Consider the following 22,577-nt stretch of genomic DNA (forward strand, 5'->3'; position numbering starts at 1 on the left):
ATGAAGACATCGGCCTGTGTTGGAGAGTGAATAACAAGTAGCAGCACAAAAACTTACTCTAGGAGACAGGCTACTGTTTGTTTAATGACCGTCGGTTGTGAACCAGGCACGGTTCTGAGTGGTGGGCACAGAATAGTGAACAAAACAGAGAAAGCCCCTGCCTTCTTGGAGCATATTATTCTAGTAGGGAAGACAGACAATAAACAAAAACCTTCAAAATGAATATAGATACATGTAGTCAAAATATAACTTCATTTTGTGTCAGTGACTTGCTAGAGTTACACAAATGTCTTTGTAATCAGTATGATAGCTGGTTGTTTCTTTGTTGGTTTGCTAAATGGACTTAGTTTAATTCATAGTGGTATCCCTTGTTGAATTTGTTTGGAGAAAGTAAAATGTTATTTTCTTCCATACTTGTGAATGTGTGTATGTTTGTGAGTGTGTCTGAGAAAGAGAGAGAGCATATGTAAAGAAGAGTGCATATACACCCATGCCCACACATACACAATTTAAAACTGTTACCTGGACAGCTTTGTTACCATCACCCAGATCCAGTAACAGGATGATGTCAGCATCCCAGAAGCCCCCTCGGCCCTCCCTCCATGCCCAAAGTAACTGCTGTCCTGAATTTTGTGATTAATCCTTCCCTTGCTTTTTTTTGTAGTTCATCGTCTCGTATGCATTGCCAAACAATAGAATTTAGTTTTGGCTACTTTTGGCTTTATATAAATGGTATCATATTATAGGTGGGACCTTTTTGTGTATGTCTTTTTCTCCTAGCATGATATTTGGAAGATTCATGCTGCTCTTATTTGTTAATTTTTACTACTTAGTATTCCAAGGTATTACTGTAACATAATTTACCTTCTTTGTTCTTGATAGACTTTGGACATTTTTGGCTATTGCAAACAACGCTGCCGTGAACATTGTTGTGGATGTATTATAGGTACATATGCAGTAGTTTGGGATATATATTTAGGAATGTAATTGCTGCGTCATAGGGTCAGATTATGCCACAGTTTTCCAAAGGTGTTCTACCAACTTTTATTCTCCCTGGAAATAAATAAAAGCTCTCATTACTTCACATCTTTGCCAAAACATAATACTACTTAGCTTTTTACTTTTTGTAAGTCTTTGGGATATATACTGATTTCTCTCTATAGTTTTAATTTATGTATCTATATTAATGAAATTGAACATTACCTCATTATTTATTGACCATTTGGATTTCTTCTTCGGAAACTCCTGCTTAGTCTTTCATTCACTTTTCCATTAAGTTGCTGGTCTTTTTCCCTTTGATGTATATATAACTTTATATATATATATAGCTGATATATAAATAAAGTTCTTTATGTATAACTTAGTGTTATATGTGTTACAAGTATTTTCTCTGAGTCTTCTCCCTCTTTTTACTACATCTCTGATAAACAGAATTTCTTATTTTTGTTGTGGCTAAATTTATGATTATTTCCTTCATGACTAGCACTTTTTGTATTCTATTAATAAATCCTTTCTTTCTCTGAGATCTTGAAAATATAGTTTTATAATTTTGGTCTTTCACTTTAGGTCTTTTCACATAGAATTGATTTTTATGTCTGACGTGAGGTAGGGATCCAAGTTTATTATTATTTTTTTCTTTATGGCTTGCCAATGTCTTATCATCATTTATTGAAAAGAATGTACACTTTGGTATATTTTGTCAGTTGGGTCAAGATAGTGTTTAATAAAATACTAAGAAATCTGTGTTAAAATCACCTGCTATGATTGTGTATTTGTCTGTTTTTCCTTGTAATTCTATATGTTTATATTTTATATTTTGAGTCTTTATTATTAAGTGCGTACAATTAAAATTGTTTTATCTTTCTGGTCAATTAAATTTTATCATTTTGAAATGACTCTCTTTATTTCTATTAATGCCCTTTACAACAATTTCTGATTTCGGTAATTAGCTACAACTCCTTTCTTTTGCTTTATAATTGTACATTATATCATTTTCATCCTTTTATTTCAACCTTTTTCTATCCTTACTTTTTGGTATACATGTAGGAAAGAGCTGGATTTTTTTCTTAATCAATTATGGTAATCTTTATCTTTTACAGACTCCTTAGTCCATTTACAATTGTCAATATATTTGAGTTTATATATATCACCTTATTGTGCTTCTCATTGCCCTGACTATTCTATGCTTTACTTCCCTTTCTTACATTGCTTTGCGTTGATTGTTTTCTCTTATTCCATTTTCCTCCTTCTACTAGTTTGGAAATTTTGATGCTGATTCTACTCTTGCAATTGCAGCATGTATACTGATTACTAAAATTTAAATATTATCAGGTTTTCCCCTACTTATACACAAGAACCTTAAACACTCTAGTCCTTGAATTATATGGTATTATTGTTATAATTTTCTTCCTTTATTTAGCCCCACTGTTCTTGTTTTATCAGTTCTTCATTCTTTATTTCTCCTTTCATAAAAAAACCCCTCACATCTGGGTTTGTTTTTTCTTCTCTCAGAAACATGTACTTAATATATTTTAGTGAGGATTTTGGGGGCAAACTTTCCTGATATTTTTGCAAGAAAGTGCCCTTATTTCACCCCTTTTCTAGTATATTGTCACTATATATAGAATTCTGTGTTGGCAGTTATTTTCCTTCGTTACCTCTCTTTATCATCTCTATCCTTTCTTTCTGGACATCTGATTTGACATATGCTAAAACTTCCTACACCATCCTTAGTTTATCAATCTTTCATGTTTTCCATCTCTGCATCTCTGGGCTGCATTCTAAATAATTTATTTTGGCTTATATTCTAGTGTGTAAATTGTCTCTTCAACTGTGTCAAATGTTAAACTTATCTACTGAGTTTTACATTTCATTTATTGTGCTTTTCATTTCCAGATTCAGTTTGCTTCATTTGCAAACCTTCTAGTTAATTTTATAGAGTTCTTCACATTTATTCTCAAGTTTGTTTTTTATTTCTGAAAACAGTAAGCATAGCCATTTTATAATCTGGGACTCAATTTAAAATTCTGAAGATTGTGGGGGTCTGTTTCTGCTCTTTGTTGATTATCTAGTTCTTTTATGATATCTTACTTCATTGTATAATTTTTTATTGTGAGCTGCATATTTTCTTTAGAAAATTATTTTTGAGAGTTGTTAGAACAGAGGTGCATTTCAACAGGAGTCTCTGTTGTTGTTGCTGTTATTTACATGTCTGTCAGTTGCCTAAGAATATCTACATATTGAATTCACTTTAGATTATTTCATGTAGGCTGAAAATTCAGGAAAGGTGGTTCTTCCCATTTTTCTACTCAATGCCAAGTGACTTTTCTAAGAGTGTGGTGGGTTTAATTCTGAGTTTATAGCCCTTTGAAGTCCTAACTTATGGAAGAGGTTTCCTATTTAACTCCCCACCTTGATCAGCCCCTGGAGCTTTCTCTTCGGTCCTCTTTGCCATAAATTTGCTAAGTTGCTAAATGTCTTTCAGGATAAAATATCTTTATTAGACTCCTTATTTTGTCCTGGTGGTTTTTTTTATTATTATTATTTTGTCAGCTCTCCAATGCTTTTCAAAAGATATTCTTGAGCCATGGGGCAGGCAGCAGTGGGGACTCAAAAAAAAAAAAAAGATATTCGTAAAAAATTTATATCTAAACTTTTTAGTTATTTTTACAGAGATATCTGAAATTGAAGCTAATAGGTCGAATTTTACTTCCAGATTTATCTTCACAGTTTTGTACTACCAAAATGACAGCATATGAGGCAAGCCCTTGTTTTCAGTGCCACATTCCCCATCCCCAGTCTTTCACTCCCTCTTAGAATCAAAGCAGAATATAAAAGAAATAAACCCAAAGTTTTCTATTTACAAAACATTCACAATATATTCAATCTCTGTGAAAAATATTACTTTGTTAAAATTTAAAAAAAGCATGAGCACTTTTGCTTCACATAGGCTCTGCAGAAAATTTACCAGTATAAAAGCCCAGCTAGGACTGACATTATCAACATGGTGAAATAACACAGGCTCTGAAAGAGTCTCCCCTCAGAATCAACTAATGAAAGGCTAATCCCACCTCATTGGATCTCTGGAGTAAAATAGAGACTGAAGAAGAACTCCAGATGCTGACTCAAAAAAAAAAAAAAGAAAGAAAGAAAGAAACATAGTTTCCAAAATCAGGAGATTTTCATCCTGGATCTTCCAGTCTGGGTCCCTCCCCCTCACGTGGTCCCACACAACTCGGTTGTTGCAGGGGCAGGGTCCCTCCTGCTACCGGTGAAGACTAGTTACTCCCAGCAGCAGATTAGAGCCCCGTGCATATCCAGACCCAGGGACCCAAGTCTTCTTAGATCCAGGGCAGGGCACAAGGAGTGCCACATACAAACGTGCCCCCCAGGGGGAGGGAGGTTAGGGCAGAGATCTTGGCAAGAGGTCTGCAAACTCAACCCAGCCTCTGTTTGCTGGGCTGCCTAAACACAAAGTGGGCCTTTCTGGATTGATCCCATCTGGTCCCCTGGGGCCGGTTACCCTAACAACAAAGAAACCAGAGGCAGAAAATCCTCAAGAAGGAAAAAAGGGAAAACTGAACTTCTGTAAGACAGGACAGGTCCCAGAACTGCAAGTTTAAGGAAAAGCAGGCACTGAAGTGAGGGAAAGAATTTAAACAAATCATTGGAGCTGGTGAGAAAATTCTGCACACACACACACAAATCTGAACAGAAGAAAGGAAGCGTTCTCCTAGAGGTGAAGCAATTGTACAAAATTGCAATCTTAAAAATTTTATGACATATCCAGGGCAAGAATCAGATGAAGAAGCGCTGAGAAAATCTGGACAGTTAAACACAGGCAACTGTTAAACACAGGCAACTCTAAAGATCCAGGATAAGTTGGACCAAGTGTCAAAGAAGAGCCTTAACAAAAATCCAGTCAAAAATAAAACCCTAAGTAAGAGGGAAAAACTGACCTTCAAGTTAATACATCAAAATAATCAGATGCCCAGACATCAGCAGATGTAGTTCTTCTTTCTCAGTAAGAACTGCAAATCATCCTGAGAAACAGGAAGATAAGACTCAGTCAAAGGAACAAATTAAAACTTCAGAGGAGACACAAATTTGGAACAATTAATCAAACACATTCAAACAAATCTCCTAAATCAATTGAAGGAGATGAAGGAAAGTATGGCAAAAGAAATAAAGGACATTACAAAGATGCAGGGTGAACAAAAAGAAGAATTTTAAGTTTAAAAAGAAACAATCAAAATTATGGGAATGAAAGATATAATAATGGAGATTAAAAATGGTCTACAGACATATGACAGAAGAAAGAACTAGAAAATAGGGCAATTGAAATCATACAGTCAGAAGAACAGATAGAGAAAAGAGTAGAAAAACATTTGAGCATTTTGCAGGGATCTCAGTGACAGCATGAAGTATCCTAAAATATGCATCATGGACGTCCCAGAAAGAGAAGAGAAGGGAAAAGGGTCAGAAAGAATATTTGAGGAAACTTCCCTGACACTTATGAAAAACATAAATAAAAAAAACATGTCTAAGTAGCACAATGTATGCCAAACAAAATAAACCTTAAAACACCAACTTCAAGACACATATTAATCAGTCAAATACCAAAAATAGAGGCTTCCAAAGGCAGCAAGAGAAAATCAATTCATCACATAAAAGGGATCCTCAGTAAAAGTGCCAATTCCTCATCAGAAACCATGGAGGTGGGAGGCAGTGGCATGATATATTTAAGTAGCTCAAAGAGAAAAACTGCCAGCCAAAATTTCATTATCCAGAAAAATTGTGCTTCTAAAATGAGGGAAAATTTTAATTATTCACAGATAATCAGAAACTGAGTTTGTCAACAAAAGACCTGCTCTACAAGAATAACAAATGGGAGCTGTGTAGGCTGAAAGGAGAGGACAGCAGAGAATAGGTGGAGTAGTGCGAAGAAATGAAGATCTTCATTAAAGGTAACTAAGAGGGTTAAATGCAAAACCCAATACTAGTGTATCTTCAAAATACAACTGTACTGTTTAATTCCTATGTTAGTCAGAATACAATTGAACAAAACAAGTCATATTTCCTGATAATGGACAGGCAAAATAGAGATAATGTGAGACAAAAACAGTATAACATATTAAAAGAATTATCAACCATTATCACATGAGTTTTATTCCAAGTATGCATGAGTGGTTCAACATAAGAAAATCAACTAATGTAATACACACATTAACAAAACAAAGGGGTAAAACCACGTGATCATTTCAATTGATGCATATAAGGCATTTAACAAAATTCAGCATCCTTTCTTATTAAAAACATGAAACTTACTCAATATGATAAGGGGAATATATGAAACACCCACAGCTAGCATCCCAGTGCTGAAGGACTGAAAGTTTCCCCTTATTATCTGGAGGAAGACAAGGATGGCACTGTCACCACTGTTATCCACCATTGTGCTGGAAGTTCTAGCCAGATCAATTAGGCATAAACAGAAATAAAAGGCATGCAAATTAGAGGGGAAAAACTAAAATGTCACTACTGACAGATGACATGATCCTACAAATAGAAAGTCCTGAAAAATCTGCCACAAACAAATTCAACAAGGTGGTGGAAGACAAGTTCAACATGCAAAATTCAGTATGTTTCTATACACTACTAATGAGCTATCTGAGCAGAAAATCAAGGAAAAAATTCTCTTTACAATATCAAATCAAATATTTGTGAATAAACTTGACAAAGAATGTAAAGGACATGTAAAACTATAAAACTTTGCTAAAAGAAAGCAAAGAAGATCTGAATAATTGGGAGGACATTCCCTGTTCATGAACTGGAAGATAAGTATAGTTAAGGTGTTAATTCTATCCAAAATGACAGATTAATGCAATCACAATCAGATTTACAGCAACTTGCTTTGTGACTGTGGTAAAGCCACTTATCATATTTATTTGGAAGGTTAAGGTGTTCCAAATAGCCAAAGCCACCTTGGGAAAGAAGAATGAAATTGGAGGACTCACACATCCTGACTGTACATCTTATTACAAAGCTACAGTAGTCGAAACAGTGTGGTACTGGCAAAAAAGATAGACAAATAGACCAAAGGAATCAAATTGAGAGCTCAGCAATAGACCCCTACATCAATAGCCCATTGATTTTTGACAAGACTTCCAAGTCCATTCAATTGGGAAAGATAGTCTCTTCAACAAAGGTGCTGAGAGAACTGAGTATCTGTATGCAAAAGCATGGATGAAGATGCCTGTCTCACACCATACACCAGAATAACTCAAAATAAATCAAAGACCTAAATGTGAGGACCGGGACTATAAAACTGCAGGAAGAAAACTTAGGGAGGCATCTTCAGGACCTTGTATTAGGCACTGGTTTTTTGGACTTTACCCCCAAAGCAACAAAAGAAAAAATAAGTAAATGGAACTGCATCAAAATTAAATCTTTTGTGCATCAAAGGACTTTTAATCATGAAAGTAAAAAGACAATCTATTCAATGGGAGAAAATATTTGAAAACCACATAACTGAAAAGTTTTAATATCCAGAATATAAAAAGAAGTCCTACAAATCAACAATAAAAACAAACAACCAATTTAAAAATGAACCAAAGACTAGAATAGACAATTCTCCAAAGGGGGTATACAGATGACTAAGAAGCACGTGAAAAGATGGTCAACATCATTAGATAGTAGGGAAATTTAAACCAAAACCATTATGAGATACCATTTCACACCCACTAGATTGGCTACTATTAAAAAAAAAGAAAAATTCAAGTATTGGAGAAGAAGGAAAGAATAGAAATACTTGTTCATTGCTGCGGGATTATAAAATGGGGCAGCCACAATGGAAGACTATTTGGTGGTTCCTCAGAAAGTTAAGTATGAGATAACCATATGACCCAGCAATCTCCCTACTAGGTATATACCCAAAAGAATTGAAAGCAGGGACTGGGACAAATATTTACACACTGATGTTCATAGTGGTGTTATTCACAGTTGCCAAAAGATGGAAGCAACCCAAATGTCCATCAAGCAATGAATAGATAAACAAAATGTTGTATATGCGTACAATGGAATATTAGTCAGACATAAAAAGGATTGAATCTTCTGATACAAGATTCAACAAGATGAATTTTGAAGTTATTATGTTGGGTGAGATAAGCCAGACACAAAAAGATGAATATAATCTGATCTCATTGACAGAAATAATGAGAATAAACATACTCATGGAGTTAGAATCTAGAACATATGTTCCCAGGGGCTGAGTTGGGGGTAGGGAATGGGGAAATAATACTTCAGTTGTACAGAATTTCTATTTGAGTTGATTGTAAAGTTTTGAAAATGGATAGCAGTGGTGGTACCACAACATCGTGAGTTTGAAACAATACTGAATTATATATGTTATTTTAGTTTGTTAATGCTGCCGAAATGCAATATACCAGAAATAGAATGGCTTTTATAAAGGGGATTTACTAAGTTACAAGTTTACAGTTCTATGACCTTAAAAATATGCACAGTAAGGCATCTGGAGAAAGATACCTTAACTCTTAAAGAAAGGCTGAATAGCGTCCAGGATTTCTCTGTCAGGTAGGAAAACACGTAGCTAATGTCTGAGGTACTTGTTCCTGTTTTGTTCCTGTGTACTTCTGCTTCCAGTGGTTTCCTCTCCAAGCATCTATGGGCCCTCACTTAGCTTCTCCAGGGCAAAACTCTGGGCTCTGGCTTGCTTAGCATCTCTGGGAAGGCACATGAAAACATCTGCTAGAGTTCTCTCCTTGCTTCTGGCTTCAAATGGCTCTCACAGATCATATGGGTCCTTTCGCATTTTCCTCTGCATCTCCAAATATCTGTGTCTGAGCTTTCTCCCTCCATGAGCTCTCTTAAAGACTCCAGTAAACTAACTACAACCAGTGTTGAATGGGCAGAGTTATATCTGCATCTAATCAAAAGGTCACACCCACAATTGAGTATATCACATCTCCATCTAATCAAAGGGTCACACCCACAGTTGGGTGTGTCACATCTCTATGGAAACAATCTAATCTGAAGGTCTTACCCTACAATATTGGATCAGGATTAAAAGGACATAGTTGCCCCTACACGATTGAATTAGAATTAAAAGACCATGGGGGCACATAATAGTTTCAATCCAGCACATATGTGAATCTGGTTAAAAGGGGAATTGTTAGTTGTATATATGTTACTAGCATTAAAATTAAAATTTAAAATGTAGGACACTGTGAACCCTATTGAAAATGATGCATGTAATTAATAGTATGATTATAAAAATATTTTTGATGAATTATTATCAAATGGGCCATACCACACTAATGCAAGGTATTAGTAATAGGGGAAAAATACACCCTAATGTAAGCTATAGACTTTAGTTTATAGTACAATTATACTGTTCTTTTATTAATTATAACAAAGGTGCTACACTAATGAAAAGTGTTAGTAATAGGGAGGGAGTGGAGGATATATAGGAATGCTGTATTTTCTACATGATTTTTCTGTAAACTTACAACTTTTCTTATTAAAATGAAAAGTAACTAGAATAAGTCAGGCTATTTTATCTTTGACTTCATCCAAGGAGACAAGATTCCAGGAAGGAATGAGATAAATCCCTAGGCATCCATTGTAAGTGATTATCTTGTTCTGTAAAACAAACTAGCATCACACCCACCCACTTAGCCTTAAGAAAGAATCTCTCTGTCTTTGTCTCTCTCAGTCTCTCTGATGGGGATCACAGCTTAAGGTGGGCCATGCAGTGGTCAGCAGACGCCCACTGTTGTCATTCTGGGTGACTGGCCTGACCCATCAGTGAAAGGCCATTCTTTACAGTTTTTCCTCTATTGCCCTTTAAGGATTGTTATCCAAGTGATACAGGTTGTAATCTTATACTCCATCTGTAATTTCATTTGTTGGATCATGATGGTTAAAAATTGTGCATTAAATCATGTTTCCTTTCCAGCACTTCAGGCCCAGGAAAAGGGATGTTTCCAGTGACTAGTAGCTTCCATCATTTTGAGTTGTGACGAAAGTCAGAGTTAATAAGCAGCTTAATTTTGTTCTCATCAATAACCTGTGGACAATATGAGAAAGCAGGAGAAGGTTTAACACTAGCCACCAAACTGTTCTATGCGCTTGTGATAAGTTGACAAATTCTTGCTATTTTTCCTTAGTAGTGTTTATTCTTAAATTCAACAGAGAGTCTTTTACTCAAGTATAAAAACAATTTCCTCCCTAATTTTTTTTAAAGTTAGTTTTTGTATTTATACAATGGTGAAAGGCTATCACTCTCTGCAACCTTCATACATTTGTTGTGCTATTGCTTGCAATCTACAGATGGGAAGATAAGATGAAGTCCCATATTTTTATATTTAGGGTCATTTTCTAATTTCTAGTTGTAAAATTGCATTTTATATTTTTAGGTAGGGGGATAGGATAAGGGCCTTGAATGATAATGGGATGCAAAATCTGTGAGACTAGAAGAAATTGAGGCATTGCTCAATTGTAATTAGAGGATGTCACAGGTTTTATTGTTGTTGTTTTGAGTTCTTCATGTTAAACAGTAAAATACAAATATGACTAGAAAGCAATATTAGAAAAATCCAAGCTGATAACCTTCAAACTCAATTCATGTTCTTGTTTGCTTCCAGGCTCTCTTTTCAAATCAGTATTGATTCAGAATATTATTTATTCTGAGAGGATGTGATTATCCACTAACTCATGACTGTTCTATAGCACAAATTCACTGCTTTGTCACAGTAGTCAAGAAAAATCATTTTTTCAAGAATGCATTTCCAGTGTCCCCTAAACGTGCATCCTTCAGCACTGCCTGTAAAATCAATCTGTTGAGAAGCAGCTCTAAGTACTTTGTGTTTTCTTTTGCCTCCTCCGTGGAGCTGAAAGTAGCTTCTTTTTAGGTATTATTTCTAAGGTTTTAATGGAATTGTTTATGCTTTATTTTTATAAAGGGTGAATTATTTTAAATGATGATGCAAAGTACCATCCTTGGAATGATTAGGAAAAGCTTTCTTAAAACTAGAGGCTTGACATTCTTTTTGTAATAGGATGGTTTACTATCCCATGTTTAGGATGTTAAACTGGGAAAAAGAAACAACTACCACAAGGTCATTGTACCACTATATTTGGTTTGAAATCAGTGCTGACAGAATCTCATTTGCATTTCCATTAATCTTGCCACTTTTAATGTGAGGTCATGTTTCTGCCCAAGATTTGTTTCTGGGATAAGCATCATTTCCTCCATGAGGCATAGTCATCATTAGGTGATGAGGCATGGTACCATGCCCTTTCTTTCACCCCTGCCAAATGTATTTCTCTGTAAGGCTTCTGGAATTGTCTGCTCTCACTGCTGCAGCCCCAGCCTGGCACCTAACCATCTTATGTCTGAAGTACTACAGCAATCTCCTTGTTGCTTCTTATGCCTTAACTTTCCCCTGCATCCTGCAAATACATAAACACATGACAATAATGTTGCTTTCTCAAAAGACTTTATTGGTTTTGTAGATCCTATTTGAACTTTTTATAATGTGCTCCTTTCCCCAACTGCTCTCACGTCTCCATCACAGGTATAGCTTTCTGCTGCAGCTAAATGTGTACTTTTGTCCAGCCTTCCCACATAACATTCTTTCCTCTAAGCATGCTCCATATTCCTCTCCTCCCAAAGTTTATTGCATAAATATCACATCTAGCATGGTTATTGAAGTCTTTCTGGAATTTTCTGTGTCAATATAGCCAATGTGCAAATTCAACTAAAGTTGAAATAACATTTGATTCAACATTGATTTACTTTGAGTATAAGAGTATTCCCTACACTGTTCTACATTGGATATGAGAATAATTTATATATACTTCCCTATTTCTTATGTTACATAGTCTCCCCTTCTCTTAGTTTCCTAGAGCTTCTGTAACAAAGTACCATGAACTAGGTGACATTAAAAATTTATCGTCTCAGTTTTGGAGACTATAAGTCTGAAATAAAGGTATCAGCAGGGCCATGCTTCCGCAGAAACCTGGAGGGGAGAATACTTCTTTGTCTCTTCTAGCTTTCTTGTGTTTGCTGGCAATCCTTGGCATTTCCTGGCTTATATATGCATCGCTCCTATTTCTGGTTCTATTTTCCATGGCCTTCTTCTCCCTGTGTCTCACCTCCTATTATAAGGACATGATGATATTTAATTAGGGCCCATCTCATCTTAACTTGAGTACTTCTGCAAAGGCCCTATTTCAAAACAAGGTCACATTCACAAGTACAGAGGTTTAGGAGCAACATATCTTTTGAGGGGACTTATCTTTTCAACCCATAATTCCCCTGAAGGCAGAAATTTTTAAATTTTTTCTGACTGCTTTTTGGTTTTTTTTTTTTTTTTTTTTTTTTGCTACTGTCTATCATGACAAAATGGAAGTTCAGAGAGATAATACAGATAATTCTCCCAAGACCATACATTTTATAAGTTGCAGAGATGACATTTGATAGCAGGTGATTTGGTACCCAATTTTTATTTACCAGTATGAGTTACTACCTCTCTTACTTCCTTTGTTAACTCCTACTGATCTTAACATTGCAAATTGAATGCTAAATAAGTGTTGGTGATGGGGAGTAATTTTCACATCCATGCAATTCTAGGAATCTATTAACTTGCCTTTTATTAAAGTTAAAATCTAAGATTATTAGCTGGTGATTATCAAGATTAATCCCCTATTTGTATTTTCATAACCTAAGTGAAAGATATAAGAGTTTTACATTCTTTTTAAATTTACTGTATCGTAAATTACTGAGTGCTTATTTTGCATATACCAACCAGATACTAAACTAGGTCATGGGAATAGAATAAAAACCAAGATCCAATTTCTGTTGTAAAGGAACTATTAACTAGTAGTAGCTATGTTCATGTGTATCGGTTTCCTATTGCTGCTGTAACAAATAACCATAATTGTGGTATCCTGAAACAACACAAATGTATTATCTTCTAGTTCTGTAGGTCCAAAGTCCAAAATGGGTCTCACTGGGTTAAAATCAAGGTGTTGACAGGTCAACATTCCTTTCTAGAGGCTTTAGGGAAGAACCCATTTTCTTGCCTTTTCCAACTTCTAAGAGTTGCCTATATTCCTTGGCTCATGGCCCCATTCCTTCTTTAAAACCAGCAATAGTCGAGTCTTTCTCACATCGTATCACTCTGGCCTTGCTTCCATTATTACATCTCTCTAACTCTTCTACCTCACTCTTCCCCATTTGACTACATTAAGCCCACCCTGGCGATCTAGGATAAACTCCTTATCTTAAGTCCTTAACTTAATCATATTTTGCAAAGTGTCTTTTACCCTATAATGTAACATTCACAGGTTAAGGAAACTAGAACTTGGACATCTTTGGAGGTCATCATTTTGCCTACCACAGCATGTAAACAAATGCCTTATGATACAGTTTTCTAAACGCAGCATAGGAGTGTGTATTTCAGCTAATATAAAATGAACTGATTTGGAATGGGGTTATATGTAGGTTCTCAGGATTGGCCTAGTCAAAGTGGGCTCCGCCCACAGGAACAGTGGCCAGTTGACTGTGTTGGCCTTTGTCCTTCTCCTTCAAGGTGAGTGGGCAATTTGTGAGGGGAACTGTATGCTTTTTTTAGCCACTTTCCAGGGAACAAAGAGGGGGGAGTCATTTTAGTAAGAGGGAAGCTGATTTCAGAGGGGAAACATTAGCAGTTCAGTATTGCTGGAAGCTGATAGGAGATAAGGCTGGTAAGATTGCCCAATATGTCATCCTGTGAGAAATGGTGAAAAACATGGTTTCTTACCTATTGTTGAGTTTTAGAGGGAAAAGGCATGCTTTCCTTGAATGAGATGACATTTATAGACACAGCACCATAAAATTGTTTGAAAAATAAAGTAAAACAAGTGTTTAAATTTTCACAATCCTCCACTGACTGTTGAATATACTAGCAAGTCTTAATTATGCACTATTCCATACGTCAGTGTTTGTTGGAAAGTTATTTTCAACTGTAACAATAATGTTCTGTCTTTTGGCTCTATCCTTATCTGACATGCTTGCTTAAAATAAGTCTAGTCCTAGAATACTAGCCTGTCGCATTCTGGTTCCCCTTTTGCTCTCTGATTCATTTTAGGTTCTCTATGGGAGCATATTCTTGAAGGACTAAAATTAAGTGTTTTGGATTTTTGTTTTGATGGCTGATCAATGGTCGTTACATTGTCATTTTCCTAGAGAAACAGATTGCTTTTAAAGAAAAGAGCCTGTTTCCAAGCATGACTGACTGTTTTATCTTGCCATTTGCTTTCAATACTGTCAGGTGAAGTCTGTACCCATGAATTGAATCAATTACCTGGACTGTATTCCTTAAACTCCATGAGTTATTTCTAGTAAGCAAAATAGCATTGTATAGGTACAGTTCAAACTGTTTACTACAAGAACAAATGTGTAACTGGTCTTTAATATTTTTCTTAGTGATTCTTTTACCAAAAGCCAATGTTTTGGGTGATCACAGAGTCATATAAAGTTAAAAAGTTTATGAAACGATGGCTTAATTTTATTTTTCTCATTTACTTTATTAATTTTTTTTCTCATTTAGTTTAAATGAGAAATATGAATCACATTCAACTTGTCAAGCCATACAACAGTGGAGCACTGTGGCTTTTCTCATTGAACTAGCCCTTCAGTCTATTTATTCCAGAAATGCAATTAGAGCACAAGGGCCCTGGAAAAAAGCACTGCCTTGTATTGATTTGAAGGAAATAAAATTTGCATGACAATACGAATTCTACCAGCGCATGGAGCAGGGTGAAGTCATCGCTTTCCAGCTGTCAGTACTACATGAAATCAGCTAAATCTTATTATTTGACTATGGCTTTAGTATATTTTCAACTGAAATATAAAGCAGCCAGGATTTACAATCAGAAAGTGTCAGCTGTTCAGGCGGATTTGACTATGGCATTTCATTTACGCTGCAATCTGCTTTTTCACCTGATGAGGTGCAAATCACAAAAATATTGGAAACCAATCTAGATACTTGTAAACCAGTTTTGACTACCATTAATATAAAACGCAAATGATTATAGAATCGATATGAGTTGTTAACCCTTTTCAATCTTTGTCTTGGATGTAATTTTTGTTTCTCTTCCCGTAATTGTTTTATTTGGCCTCTTCACCCTAATTGTGAGTCTTTCTCAAAGCGTATACCCAGCACAATACCTACTTTTCTCTTCACTCACTCCACCAGCTTAAATTAGAGACATGGTTTGGTCTGCTATGTAGAGTTAGAGTTAAAGACTGTGTGAACTGAGATAGAAGTTTAAAATGAAATTCAGAATTAAATCAAGTAGCCTAGTGGCTCCCAAATCTGCTTATGCATCAGAATTATTTGATGGGAAATTTTAAAAGCACAGATTCCCAGACCCATTCCAGATATACTGATTTAGAGAACTGGAAGATCCGAGGTGAATAGCACAAAGGTCATAGTGTGGGCAGAAAGTAGAGCCAAAGTTTAGTATCTGGCTTTCAGGAGCCTGAGAACACACAGAGGTCTGTCTGTTCATGACCACCTCTGTGTTTCACAGCATCCACTGCCTATCTTTATCATGGTTCTTGCTGCAGAGTATTGAAATTTTAAGTCTTAAGCTTATATTCTTATTCAACTGGGAGACTAATGAAGTCAGAGCGAGTCAAATGAAATGTTCCTTGTATTTTTAGCACTTATGCATGGCAAAAATATGATAAACGTTGTTAAACTGAATTGTTTTTAAAACATAAATTAAGACAAGAGAATGAGCATATTAGTAAGGCTGTTTGGTTGTGTGTAACCAGCTTGAATTAGCAAAAAAGTAAGAACAGACTGTTTAGTATAGGGATACAAGGTGTCTCATGAAACACAACTCCGGGTCTCAGGGAGAGACTGGACCAGGAAACTGAAGACCATCAGACTTTCCATCTCTGCTTCTCTTTGTACATCTGCACCAGCAATTTCCTTCTGAAAGATAGCTTTCTCTGCTTCTCTGGTCTTCAAGGTTTATATTCTGTAGTTTTTATTTCCCTACTTAGAATAACTCACTGCCCATTCTAATTCTAAAGTTCTGGATAGAGAATCTGACTGACCTACCTTGGGTCCAGTGTCCAACCAGATTCTGATGGCCATAGCCGGGGAGCAGGCACATGGTCAAAACATGACTGCTAGAGACCCACCCCAGAGGCTTGGAGATGGATCAGTTCCCAGACAAAGGGGAACTTAGACACCACCCACATTATTGCAGCGAGAGTGAGAGAAGCTGTCAGAAAATGAAAAGTTGACAGTGTATCAGAGAACTTGGCACTGTAGCACATACAGACTGTCTCAAACACACTTTGCTCTGGAGTAGGAGCCAATGTTGGCATTGCAGGGAGTGACCAGTGGGATCTGTTCTCTGCGATGAGTCTAGGCGGAATGCTGGATCCCAGGTGACTCACTTACTAACTTTGTGACTATTGGCACATTCCTTAACCTCTTATGCCTCATTTTTCAGATCTATAAAATGAAGCTAATAATAGCTAATAATAACTACCACCTAACTACATAATAAAGTTATTATGACTAAGTAAGTGAAATAATGCCTGTAAAGCAATTAGTACAGTGCTTAGCACTTGTGTTGGTTTAGAAATATATGTACCGCAGAAAAACATTTTCTTCAATCCATTCCTATGGGTGTAAACTCAGTTAAATAGTATCTTCTGATGAGGCTACTTCAGTTATGGTGTGACCTACCTGTTCCATTAAGAAACACGGGTGAGGCCTCAATTTGAACAGGGTTGGATTTGTGAGTAATATACACAACTCTCGAATTTAAGCAAATAGTTATTTATTGATTAATATAAGAAAGACAGAAAAATGAAGTAAAATAAGTTATATCACCAAGTGGGAATTCACCAACACCCAAAGGGGAACACTGGGGAATCCTGGAGACAGCATTTTTGGGGTCCAACTGGAAAAGTCCCAAGCACAGCGTACATCTCTCAGATAAGATTTCCGCAGTCTAACTGCTTACATGCAGTTTATATGGTATATCTACACAATAGTGGCTGGATTTCAATTAGCTTGTGTGACTTGGCCCAGGTGATCCCTTGGGAACTGACTAGGGACTGAGAGGAGTTTCCTAGGACTTAGATAACTTTATCAAAAGACATCTCCTTCTGGAAGGATAGCCACTCCTCCCCGCTGGAGTGCATATCTTACCAATTCAGCACCAAAGTCATGCAGCAGTTCACATCAGTTGAGCACAGCAAACTTTGCAAACTTAATTTCCTTTCTTCTTTATGTTTCACCACCACAATCAGGATGGGTCTTAATTGTATTACTAGAGTCCTTTATAAAATAATGAAATTCAGACAAAAAGAAAGCCAGGGATACAAGAAACTGAAATCAACCAAGCCCAGAAGAGAAGCAAGAGACCATCAGATGCCACCAGGTGCCTTGCTATGTGGCAGAGGAGGCAAGGATGCTGGCAGCTGGTGATGTCTTGATTTGGGCATTTTCTCAGCCTCAAAATCATGGCCAAATAAATTCCCATTGTTTAACCCAAGCCATTTCATGTTATTTGCTTTGAGCAGCCTTGGAAATGAAAATAGCAGTTAATATAAAAAATGTGTTAAATGTTATTTTTATTGTCATTATAATAGCATTACACTATGCCTGGCAGATCCTGATGTTGTCCTTTAAGGAGTTCTTCTCTTTACAGGATATAAACTTTATGAATTTCAGATATTTACCTCAAGACTTGATCCATCCCTGAGGCTCCAATTCCTTAAGTCCTGTTTTCTACTGTACTTTCAAATTGTCACTTCCAACTCAATAGGATGAAAATCAAACACATATTTGTCTTATAACCACTTTACAATTTCTTCTACCAATTAATGTTGACTGTTTTAAGAGCATTTACATCTCCTTAAACCTAGATAAGGGACCAGAAGTGATTGAATGTCAAAACTTCCGGAAGGGGGTGGGCCATGGTGGCTCAGCAGGCAGGAATGCTTGCCTGTGATGCCAGAGGACCCGGGTTCGGTTCCTGGTGCCTGCCCATGTAAAAAAAAAAAAAAAGAAAACTTCCAGAAGGTCTGTAGCCACTTGATGTGGAGCTGTGTTAATTTTTCTTTCATATCCTAAGTCTTATCATTCATCAAATTATGTTTATCTCTTTCATATAATTATACAAATAAAGAACATTTAGTGGGGCTTACTAAAATGCCAGATGCTGTTCTAAGTGCTTCTGTAGTTATTGATTCATTTACTCCTCATAACAACCTTATGGGCTTGGTATTATTATTATCCTCATTTATAAATATTGAAAACGACCTTTCTAAGACCACCTTGCTACTAAGTAGCAGAGAGCAGGCAGTCTAATTCCAGAGCTGTTTCTCCTAACACTCAAGCTACACTGAGCCTGTGATAAAGCTTGACGAGTCTCTCCATTACTTTTGCTACCAGTTGGGCAATGTCTTACGTTACTTCACACTTCCATTATCACAATAGACTCCTAATTGATCTTCTTGACTTTGCAGTTGTAATACAGCTTGTATCCAGCTGCTAGATTGCTTTTCTTTAAGCACTGCTTCAAACATGTCATTTATTTGTTCAAAATCCTTATAAGGTTCCCTGTGGCCTATGATGTATAAAATAAATTCCATTCCTGTCTTTATTTTTTTTAATGCTTTCTGTAATCTATACTATCTATTCAGCTTTATTTTTGCTTCTACCTATCCCATTATCTATCTAGCAATCACACTGATCTTTTCACCACCTCCGCAAACATGCCACTTTATTCCTGCCTCTTCAATTGCATTAATCTCTACAGGTCTGATCTGACCATCTCAAAATATTGTGACTATGAATCTTTTCTCACTGATCCCCTCAAGTGGGCATGGCTTTCCTTCTCTAGTACTCTCTTTGTACCCTTCTCCTGACACCATGTTTTACCTTATTTCATGATGATTCATGTACTCATCTTATTTCTCTCCCTCTACCAGTGTGTTAGCTTCTTGAAGACACAGAATGGGTTCCACTAATCTTTATATCCCCTGCAGTGTCTCTTTCAGTGCAGAGCACATAATAGGTAATCGATAAATAGTTGTGAATTTAACAGAGTTCTTGTTTTACCCACCCACAATATTTCTCCTTCCCCTTTCATTTTGTTCCAGTCTTTCACAAAAATCTCACTTCTTGAATCAAACCCTCCTGACTTCTGTAGTCCTCAGTGAAATCTACTTTCTCAGAATTCTTGTACCAATTGACTCTTGTAAACTAGCCCTTTGTTAGGTTTTATATGGCATAGTCATTGTCCATGAGTTGCAGCACAGAGCGTGATCTATAAAGATTCTCAATAAATATTTGTTGAATAAATCAATATACCAACCTTGCTTCACCAATTGTAAGACCTCCAAGATAGGGACTATGTCTCATAAATCTTCTGTATCTGTCTAGAGGACTCACCCTATGATAGGTGGTCCATGAATATGCATTGATTTGCTGGCTCTTGGATTTTCACTACAAGTCTTCCTTTTCCTTCCTGTTGTCCAGTTGTCAGCATGTGATTATGCTGATGAGGTCTCTGAATTGTCTCCCTGATTTCCTCATCCAGCATAAGCAAGGTCATGTTGCAGATACATGGCATCTTTTTACCAGTTCCTTTTGAAATTCTGTCCTTAATTCAGGACCATGCCTTCTCACAGAGACAAATTGCTTATAGATTTGGGATTGAGTGGGAAAGGTTATGGTTAGGATGGAGAGATGGCAGGTTGGGGATTACAAAGTGCAAATCTTGGCTGGGAATGATTTCACAGAACTTGTTTACTGGACCTTCCCATATAGTATATGTGGGAAATAAGCCATTCCATGTATTCCTTACATTGCATTAAGATAAGGGTAATGTATCATAATGTAAGGGTAATTCATGATACACCAATGAATGAGTAGGCCAGCTCCCTGAATGTCATGAAATTGAATAGTAGATCTAAAAGAATCAGTAAGAAATATTTATATAATATAATAATAATTTGTCAGTACCGTACAGTAAACATGCAGAGGCCAACAGAGGCTAATATCCAGATTTCCTGAAGATAGACTAGTCTACTTAGAAGAAAGGTAGACCTGGAGTAAGAAGGCATCTAATGTTATACTGTGCATCTCTGAAGTACTTAGCTATACTTGGTGGTGGCAGTTGGTTGTATGGTTTTGGCAAAAAAAGGGCTTGAAGTTTTACTACCCTGGATGCCATCTACACTGTTGCTAATCAATATAGTTGGAAGATGAAAACACAGAGTACATAGAATATGGTCCTTAACTACTCCTTCCAGTCTTCTTTGCAGTTGGAGAGAGGGAACAGGATTGACAACTGTCACCAAGGCATAACTGATGTTTCACTGGACCAAAGAATGAGTTCAATATTTTACTGAGCAGTAGACTAGCCAATATGCATATTTGTTTTTCTTTACTATCATTTTATATTTATTTATTTGTGATTTTATTGGCTTGTATGATTTAAAAGGTCTTTATTTTAAATGCAGGTAAACCGAGGACATTTGACCCGGATTTCAAGGGGCCTGTTGCCAACAGGTAAGCAATTCTTCCCATGAGAATATAGTTTTTTAACAAACACACTAAGCTCTTTTTTTTTAGATTACCTTTTTTGTAATTAGAAAAGTTGTGTGTTTGCAGAAAAATTATGCATAAAATACAGGGTTCCCATATCCACTATATTATTAATACCACCCATGCTGTGGTACTTTGTTACAATTGATAAAAGCACATTTTTATAAGTGTAGTATAAACTATAGACTGCAGTTTAACTTATAGTTTACTGTTTGTGTTGCATAGTTTTATGGAATTAAAAATATTTATTCTATTAACATATATATAATCCAAAATTCCCTTTTAACCACATTCAAATATATGATTCATTGCTGTTAATTACATTCGCACTTTTGTGCTACCATCACCACCATTCGTTACTAAAACTTTTCCATTGTTCCAAACAGAAACTCTGTACATGATAAGCCTTAACTCCCTATTCCCTCCCCCGTGTTCCATGGTAAACAATATTCTAGGTTCTGACTGTATGAGTTGGCTTCTCCTCATCATTTCATATCAGTGAAATCATAAAATATTTGTCCTATTATGTCTGTTCTTATTTTATTCAACGTAATGTGTCCAAGGTTCTTCCAAGTCACGTGTGTCAGAACTTCATTCCATTTTAGGGATGAGTAATATTCCATTGTATGTTGTGGTGTTTTGGAGCTGGATGTACCAGGGAAAAACATGTTCTTAAACTGAATCCCTTCCTGTGGGTGTGAGTCCATTGTAAGTGGGACCCTTTAATGAAGTTACTTCAGTTAAGCTGTGGCTCGCCTCAATCAGGATTGGTCCTAATCCTATTACTGAAGTCCTTTAGAAGCAGAATGAAATTCAGACTGATAGCCAAAAAGCCATGAGAAGCAGGAAGATGAAGATCAATGGAACCCAGAAGAGCAGGGAGAGGCCAGCAGAGTCTGCCGTGTGTACTGACATGTGACAGAGGAGCCCAGGACAAAGAAGCACAACCGCCAGTCCCAGAATGCCAGATTTCAGGATAAGCATCACTGTGATGATGCATTGGTTTGGACTTTTTCCTAGCCTCAGAACTGAGCTAATAAATTCCCATTGTTTAAGCCAACCTATTACATGGTATTTGCTTGAGCAGCCAAGGAGACTAAACACATTTATATATCATATTTTGTTTATCCATTCACCAGTTGAAGGACCCTTAGGTTGCTTCCATCTTTTGGCAGTTGTTAATAATGTTGCTGTAAACATCAGTGTGCAAACACATGTTCAAATCCATATTTTCAATTATTATGGGTATATACCCAGAAGTGAGATTGTAAGGTCGTATGGGAATTCTATACTTAACTTTTTGAAGAATTGCCAAACCGTCTTCAATAGTGACTGCACTGTTTTATATTTTACCACCAATAAATAAGTCTTTCTATTTTTCCACAATCTCTCCAACTCTTATAATTTTCCATTTTTAAATATTAGACATTCCAGTGAATGTAAAATGGTATCTCAAAACAGTTTTAATTTGCATTTCCCTAATAACTAAGGATGTTTAGCTTCTATTCATGTGCCTCTTGGCCATTTGTATATTATTCTTTGGAGAAATGTCTAGCCCAGTCTTTTGACCATTTTTTAATTGGGTAATTTATCTTTTTGTTGCTGAGTTGAAGGATTTAAGGATATTAAACCCTTATTGGATATGTGGCTTCCAAATATTTTTTCCCATTCTGTGGGTGTCTTTTTTCCTTTCATAATGAAGTCCTTTGATATGCAAAAGTTTTTAATTTTCATAAAACCTCCTTTATTCTATTTTCTTCTTTTTTGCTTGTGCTTTAGGTGTGAAGTCGAAGAAACCATTGCCTAATATAAGGTCCTAAAAATGCTTCCCTACATTTTCTTCTAGAAGTCCTGGCTCTTACATTTAATCTTTCATCCATTTTGAGATGATTTTTGTATATGGTGTGAGGTAGAGTTTCACCATCA

General features: G+C 36.3%; 1 protein-coding gene across 12 annotated transcripts in view; it reads left to right on the forward strand.

Annotated features, from left to right (window-relative positions):
* Positions 1 to 22,577, forward strand: part of SLC44A5 (solute carrier family 44 member 5) — a 320,175-nt gene that overhangs the window by 161,761 nt on the left and 135,837 nt on the right. For all 12 annotated transcript variants that reach the window (XM_077120596.1, XM_077120600.1, XM_077120597.1 and 9 more), the window contains one exon: positions 20,567 to 20,615. In XM_077120596.1, the coding sequence (XP_076976711.1) occupies positions 20,567 to 20,615 (49 nt within the window). The remainder of the gene's footprint in view (positions 1 to 20,566; positions 20,616 to 22,577) is intronic.

Source organism: Tamandua tetradactyla, chromosome 11 (genome assembly GCF_023851605.1).
Source record: "Tamandua tetradactyla isolate mTamTet1 chromosome 11, mTamTet1.pri, whole genome shotgun sequence".
NCBI lineage: Eukaryota > Metazoa > Chordata > Mammalia > Pilosa > Myrmecophagidae > Tamandua > Tamandua tetradactyla.